The sequence below is a fragment of the Macaca mulatta genome, chromosome 16 (genome assembly GCF_049350105.2).
Source record: "Macaca mulatta isolate MMU2019108-1 chromosome 16, T2T-MMU8v2.0, whole genome shotgun sequence".
Lineage (NCBI taxonomy): Eukaryota > Metazoa > Chordata > Mammalia > Primates > Cercopithecidae > Macaca > Macaca mulatta.
The window spans coordinates 77,888,990-77,896,227 of record NC_133421.1 but is presented as its reverse complement, the minus strand read 5'-3'; the positions used below and the strand labels follow the sequence as shown (position 1 = coordinate 77,896,227).

General features: G+C 58.4%; 1 protein-coding gene across 1 annotated transcript; it reads left to right on the top strand.

Moving 5' to 3' along the window:
• LOC106994109 (uncharacterized) lies at nt 1-5,750 on the top strand. The gene is made up of 2 exons (XM_015120177.3): nt 1-4,274; nt 4,440-5,750. Exons 1-2 carry the CDS (start codon nt 3,530-3,532, stop codon nt 4,643-4,645), a joined length of 951 nt encoding a protein of 316 aa, XP_014975663.3. The 5' UTR covers nt 1-3,529; the 3' UTR covers nt 4,646-5,750.
• Nucleotides 5,751-7,238: the final 1,488 nt, after the last annotated feature.

Sequence of the window (7,238 nt, the reverse complement as noted above, 5' to 3'; positions counted from 1 at the left end):
TTTTTTTTTTCTTGGACACAGGGTCTTGCTGTGTCACCCAAGCTGGAGCACAGCAGGTTGATCTCAGCTCACTAAAGCCTTGAAGTCCTGGGCTCAAGCGATCCTCCCACATCAGCCTCCTAACTGTGAATACTGGTGTGTACTAACATGCCCGGCTAATTTTTGCATTTTTTGTAGAGATGGGGATTTGCCATGTTGCCCAGGCTGTTTCTTGAACTCCTGGGCTCAATTGATCCTTCCCTGCCTTGGCATCCCATCACAGGTGTGAGCCATGGCACCTGGCCTTAAAGGCATTTTCCTATTCTTCACCTTCTTCTTCACTTGAACCTAAATATCCCAAGGATATTGCACACCACTGGGTGACGGGTGCACCAAAATCTCAGAAATTGCCACTAAAGAACTTATTCATGCAACCAAACACCACCTGCTCCCCACAACTATTAAAATAAACATTTAAAAAATAGGTCTAGAGTGAAGTCAACTGCTGAGGCCTGGGAAAGAAGTGAGGGGGCAGGTGGGGCCCATCTTAAGCCCTTGGGGCTGAAGGGAGCCAGGGACTAAGAGGTGAGAACCAGGCGCAGGCTTCAGGGAGACCCTCAGAGACCATGTGGCCTACAAGGGAGCGGGGGTAGGGGGGCGGGCAGGGAGATCTCTGGGGGGACAGCAATGTGGGGTGAGGGTGGGAGGGGGACCCAAGAAGCTGCTGTCTCCTAAGTCAGGTCCTAGGCAGGCAGAGGGGCTCTGGGATAGCCCAGAGCTGCAGGTGAGCCACTGGGAGGGAACTGGGTCAGGTGCAAAGAAACCAGCAGAGCCACCCCAGGGCGGCTGCCCCAGCTGGGGCTGTGGGTGGGGGTTGTTGGAGAAGGGAGTACAGGCAAGGGGCTAGCTGGAGTCCCCTCAACTTGGCCTCAGCTTCCAACTGTTACCAAAGGCCCCCTAGCTGGCCCCGAGTGGGGACAGGTGGGTCTGTCCCAAGGCCAGTTCCTTTCTCTCAATCACAGCGGCCTCTGGCTGCCCTCGGAGTTTGTCCTAGGAAGTGGGAGCTGGGCCTGGATCCAGAGAGGAGGGGCCCCCACGTGGGTTTTAGGATTCGGGAAAGGGAGGGGAGAGTGGGGAAACTGCTATGGCCGCCCTCTAGTCCCCCAGGGACAAGGGCTCACTCACAGTTCCCAGCAGAGAAGGAGGAATGAGGGCCCCGGGCTCCTTCCAGTTGGGGCTGCCTGCTCAGGTGCTGCTTGTATGAGAAGGTGCAGCAGCCTGGCCGGAAACTCCCTCCCAGCGGCCAATGCCCCAGCAGCAGTGGCAAGCTCCAGGCCAGTCCCACCCGCCTGAGTCTTCTCACCTCTGGGCAGGGATGGTGGCTGCACCCTGAAATCCCAGAGCCAGGATGGCAGCCAGGGGGAAGAGTCTCAGAGGCCCCTTTATTGCACCGCCCTCGGCCTGGCTTCCCAGGGCTCCCTGAGTGGCCTCTTTGGGGGAGGGGAGGAGTCATCCCTGCTTACCTCCCCCTGTCTTTCTCTCTCCGCTCTCAGAAGGGTTTGCTTCTGCCCTCTCCTAGGCAGCAAGAGAACAGGAGACGTCCCTCTCCTGGGACATCATCAACTCTCCCACCACAGGGCTGGGCACACAGGATGCTCAGAAGAAAGAGCGCTTGCTTGCCTTCGGCTTGTACTGTTCTTGCCGAGGGGAACAGGGTGGCCAACCCTAAAGGCCACCTGGTGGCCAGGGGCTTGGGGTCAGGGGGCCTGGAACTGTCCTGGACACAGCCACTTCCTGGCTGTGTGACCTTCATCCTGTCGCTAAACCTCTCTGAACCTGTTTGTACTCAGGGCAAATGGAGGTGTCCATGCCTGCCTTCCAAGTTGCCGGGAGCTTAACCCTGGGTACAAGCCTTTGAGCAAGAACCCACAGGATTCTTAGCCCCTTTGGGACTGCATCTTACCATACTCTGTCCCCAGTGTCCAGCACGGTGACCAGCCCACACCAAGTGCTCAATATGTGTGACTAGAGTGCATGGGGAGTGACAAGGCTGTAAAACACCATCCATGGCAGAAGCTCCTCTGTTCTGGGGGTCCCTGGCCCTGCCCGGTGGCCTGCTCTAAGCCCTGAGCTGCTGCCTAATAGAGGGGGGTCCCCACATGCTCCCCAGTGCCCCCATGCCATGCCATCCCCACATCCTGCCCCCTCTGTTCTGCACCCACTTTCTTCTGAGATCCCTTCTCAGCAATGACCTCCTCCCCATCTTCAGCCTCCCCAAATCCTGCCCCCCCCCCACCTGAACCTGGGGACCATGTTTCTATCCATGACCTACTCCCCCTCTGGCCGCACTGTGTCTCTCTCCTCCTGCCCGTTGTCCACACGCTCAATTCGCACCCTCACTTCACTCCTGACCACTGCCCTCTGCCTTCAGCACGCCCCCGACCAGCTAAACTTCTAGTGGCCACTTCAGGTGTTATATGGCCTTTCTCTCACGTGACCTTCCTGTGGCTGCAGAGAATCTGCAGTTCCGTAGCACCACCTCCCTCCGCGAGCCTGCGCCCCGGCCCCTGGGTCGGGGTTGGGATGCGGGCTCTGCAGACGCCCCGGCGAACAGCTCTACCTGGGGGCTGTCCCTGCCCCACTTAGTCCAAGGGCCTTGGTGTGGGGACCTCCGCTGTCAAGGCGGGGGCACCGGTTCTCTCGGTTTCTCTCTCCTTCCCCAGCGGCTTCAACGCAGACGTGAGCCCGAGCCGGGCCCGCCCCGCCCCCTGCTCTCCGGCTCTCACGCCGCCCCCCGAGAAAGGCTGCCCACCTGCCCTGGGACCCCTACAGTGCCCCCACGAGAGTGGCCCCTGGAGAATGCGCTCCGAGACAGTGACTATCCGTGCGGAGTCCCCGAGCAGGGGCCCCCAAAGCTCTCCGGAGTGGTCACAAGCCCCACTCCCGCCCTGGCACCGGTGTGTCAGGGATGGGGGAGAGCCTAACTAAATCTGCCTGCGCCCCTCCACCAAAGCCACGAGTCGGCGGTCTTCTCCGGAAGTGCATGGCCCCTCCAGACTCCCACACTGACCACACCTCCTCCTGCCTCCTAAGGTGACCCGGACCAGGGGCCAGGAGACCGCCGCTGGCCGAGGCTGAGGAACCGAAGAAGCAGGGTCCAACCAGGGCCCCCGGAGGGCTCCTTCGCCACTTTCTCAAGCGTTCCTCGACGAGGAAAAAGTGTAAACTGAGTCACTAAGCACACTGGGCCCCGGAGGCGGGGTAATCAAGCTGCCCAGACTGGACCAACAAACCCCAAGGAGGACACTGCCCCGGCGCCCCTTCCCCCTGGACCCCGCAGTGCACTCACGTCGGCTGGGCGGGCCTCAGGGAGCCCAAGGGCCGCAGGTTAGGCCCCTACCATCGCCCTGGGCCGGGCTTCCGGGGCGAAGCCAGAGAGGCTGCGCGGAACCGGAGCCGGCAACGCGAGCGAAGAGGGACAGAGACGCTCAAGAGTATTGTCACCGATACCCAAAGCAGCTGTGTCTGGGCGGGGCGAGGAGGAGCCTGAATGCCTCTGCTGGGGACCTTGGGGGGCACGGGGAAGACGAGGCCCGGAGCCGAAGGTCGGGGCCCGGAGCCGGGAAGGCTGCGTCTGGTCGCTGGCTTAGCTCAAGGAGGGTGGGGCCGCCCCTGCCCCGCCTTCCCACTTCTCCCCTCCCCTGGGGATTTGCTGTCCCGGAGTCCCTGCGTCCCTCCCGCGCGCGGCTCTGGGAATGCTGGGCTGAGGCTAGTTGTCTGGTCCGGGCGTTCCCGTTCGCGGGGAGGTCATTTGCACCCTGAATCACCCACTGCTACCGGACTGCAGACCCGCCCGCTCCGGGCCCACCTCCCACACCAGGGCCTTTCCCCGCACAGCTCGGCCGGGCCTGGAAAAACTCCGAGAGGGATTCCCAGCGCAGGAACGCCCACCGGGCGCAGTGTCTCTGGCTGGATAAGAAGGGGACCCGGCCACGGCTCCTTCCCCGACATGGGGGAACACAGAGAAGGGAAGGGATTGGGGGCGGGGGTGCCAGGAGGATCCCTGGAGCGCGAGAGAGCACCCGTAGCCAGCAGGTCTCCTGCGTCCACCGCCTACGTGACGCAAGATATAGCGGCGTCAACGCCTGAGTCGGCGCTGGGGGCCTCGGCCTGCTCCCCTCCCATCCCCCAGTGGAGGGTAGCCCTTCGCCTACCTTCTCCTTCCGGTGGGATGCGGCCCGTGCAGCTCCCGCGCCAGTGCGGAGTCAAGGGGAGCAGGCGCGCAGAGCTCCCAGGTGCGGACCAGCCACCTCCCGCACCCTTTCCTCCTCCACCCTGCCCCTTTCCCCACCCCCACCCTACTTCCCACCTCAACCCCCGCTCGGCGCCCCACTCCCGACCCTGCCTGCCCGGGCACCTCGGGGGGACCGCTCGCCGACCTCGCCTCCACTTGCCCACAGGCGCGCATGGGCTCGGCATCCCGCGCTCCCTCCTCCACCGCGCGGCTCCCGCGCTGCCAGGTTTCCTGTATAACAGTATAACCAGGGAGGCACCGGCGGAGAGCGCCCGACAGAACTTCCTCCCGGACTGGGGCTGGGCTGCGGTTGCGAGAAACAATCCCCGGCGTCCTGGCTTTCTGTCCCCTCTGGGCCGGGCCAGTGCATGAAGAGCGAAGACGCCACCCCCTCCTCTGCACTTCCCGGGACCCTGGGACACACCTGGCTGTCTCCAAGAAGGAAGAGGCCGCGGGGCTCCGATGGTGGGACTGGGGATGGCGGGAGTCTCCCCTGCAGCTTCTCCTGGCCAGATTGCCTTCCCGTCAATCCCCACTCCCTCTTGATCCTTGCGGGGGAAGGAGGGCCACCTTCCAATCCGTCCACGGGGTAAGCTCCGAACAACCTCCTAGAGGCCAGCAGTCCAGCCCCAGGACCCTCTGCCTTGGGGGTCTTCTGTTTGGGAATTACCTGCCTCTCTGGACAAGCTGCCTCGCCCTGATCGGACCCTGCGCTCACACCAGACATCACAAGCCCCAGCCCCAGCAGACCCCCTGCCCTCAGGGGCCCCAAGGAACAGTTGTGCCTGTGGACCCGGCTGTGTGTGCCAGGAGCTGGCTGATTCAGGCCAGTGTTCTGGGAGGAAGAGGGGCCCGCACCCAGGCCATGGCCCCTGTTGATACCACCTCCTGGGGGTTCAGGTTGGGTGGGAAGCTGAATCTGGCCACGCTAGTTCTGGAACTCCCTTACCTCTGTATCTTTGCCCCTGCTAGGCGACATCATGGATTTGCAATAATGAAAACCCAGACCATGGGTAATATCTGCAGGATGCATGATGTGGCTTATTCAAGAATAAAGAGAGGCCGGGTGCAGTGGCTCATGCCTGTAATTCCAGCACTTTGGGAGGTTGAGGCGGGCCGATCACCTGAGGTCAGGAATTTGAGACTAGCCTGGGCAACATGGTAAAACCCCATCTCTGCTAAAAATACAAAACATTAGCCAGGCGTGGTGGTGTGTGCCTGTAACCCCAACTACTTAGGAGGCTGAGGCAGGAGAATCGCTTGAACCCAGAAGGCAGAGGTGGCGGTGAGCCGAGATTGCCCCATTGCACTCCAGCCTGGGCAACAAGAGTGAAACTCCGTCTGAAAACATAAAAATAAAAAATAAAGGGAAAAAGAGAAAGAGGAATCAATGGATTAAAAGAGATTTAAGAGACAAAGTAATCATATTGTATGCATCTTGTTTGGATCTTGATTTAATAAAAATGTTAGAAATGCTTTTTGACATAAAGTAGTTGGAAATTTGAACACTTACTGAACATATAAAGATATTAAAGAACAATTGTTTTAAGAAAGACAGAGAGAGATAATGTGCAACCAACACTTGATAAAGAAGAACCCAGCAGCCTATCTATTATTAGAGAAGGCTATGGGGTATGCTGGGAGTCCTAACCCCGGCTCGGCCATCAGTGTGCTGTGTATGCGGCCTTGGCTGAGTCCCCTTCCCTGCCCAGACCTTGATTTTCCCACCTGCCCTTCAGATACTGTCATCATGCAAATATCATCCTTAGCATGGAAACTCACACACTATAAATGGTGAAGGGGTGGAGAGGGGAACCTCCCTCATGGACCATCACAGATGCTTAACATTCTCTTGAAACCTGACAGGCTTTCTCCAGAAAGCTGAACTACAATGCTGACCATCTGCTACCAACACCAACGAGTTCAACACATGAACTAAATATTGGAGAAGGATACTTCTGTTTAAGTGGGTACCATAGAGCCGTAGCGAGGTCCACATGTTAGTGGCAAATCTGGATGCAAATCCTTGCACTACCTCCTACCAGCTCTGTGACTTTGGTCATTTCTTAACCTTTCTGTAGCTTATTTAGTAAGAATGCCGTGAAGATGAGATGACTCCCTTCATACATTGTTGGGCATCATGCCTCGCCCACGGGGAGGGCTCACTATGTGTCCACAATTGGTTTTTTTTTTTCCTTTGAGACTGGGTGTCACTCTCACACCCAGGCTGTGGTGCAATCATAGCCCATGGCAGCCTCGAACTCCAGGCTCAAGGGATCTTCCTCCCTCAAGCTTCTGAATAACTGGGACTACAGGCACATGCTACCACGCCTGGCTAATTTTTGTAACTTTTTTGTAAAGAAGGGGTCTTGCCATGTTGCCCAGGCTGGTCTTGAACTCCTGGGCTCAAGTGATCCACCCACCTTGGCTTCCCAAAGTGTTGGGATTACAGGCGTGAGCCTCCACACCAGGCTCTTTAGGCATTTCTTAACCTCTCTGCAGTTAATTTAGTAAGAACGTTGTCAGCTGGGCACGGTGGCGCACACCTGTAATCCCAGCACTTTGGGAGGCTGAGGCAGGCAGATCACTTGAGGTCAGGAGTTTGAAACCAGCCTGGCCAACATGGTGAAACCCCATCTCTACTAAAAATACAAAAATTAGCCGGGCGTGGTGGCGCACTCCTGTAATCCCAGTTACTCGGGAGGCTGAGGCAGGAGAATGACTTGAACCGGGGAGGCCTCGGAGGTTGCAGTGAGCTGAGATCACGCCACTGCACTCCAGCCTGGGCGACAGAGCAAGACTCTGTATAAAATAAAATAAGATAGCATAGCATAGCATAGCATAGCATAGCATAGCATAGCATAGCATAGCATAGCATAGCATAGCATAGCACTGTGAAGATGAGATGACTCCCCACATAGAGTGTTCAGCATCATCTCACACACTGGGGTGGCTCAACGTATGT

Excerpts from the sequence above, each read along its gene's own strand:
- LOC106994109 (XM_015120177.3), top strand. The coding sequence starts at position 3,530 with ATGCCTCTGCTGGGGACCTTGGGGGGCACGGGGAAGACGAGGCCCGGA. Across the intron at positions 4,275-4,439 it reads CAGGCGCGCAGAGCTCCCAG|GCGCGCATGGGCTCGGCATC; the intron begins GTGCGGACCAGC and ends ACTTGCCCACAG.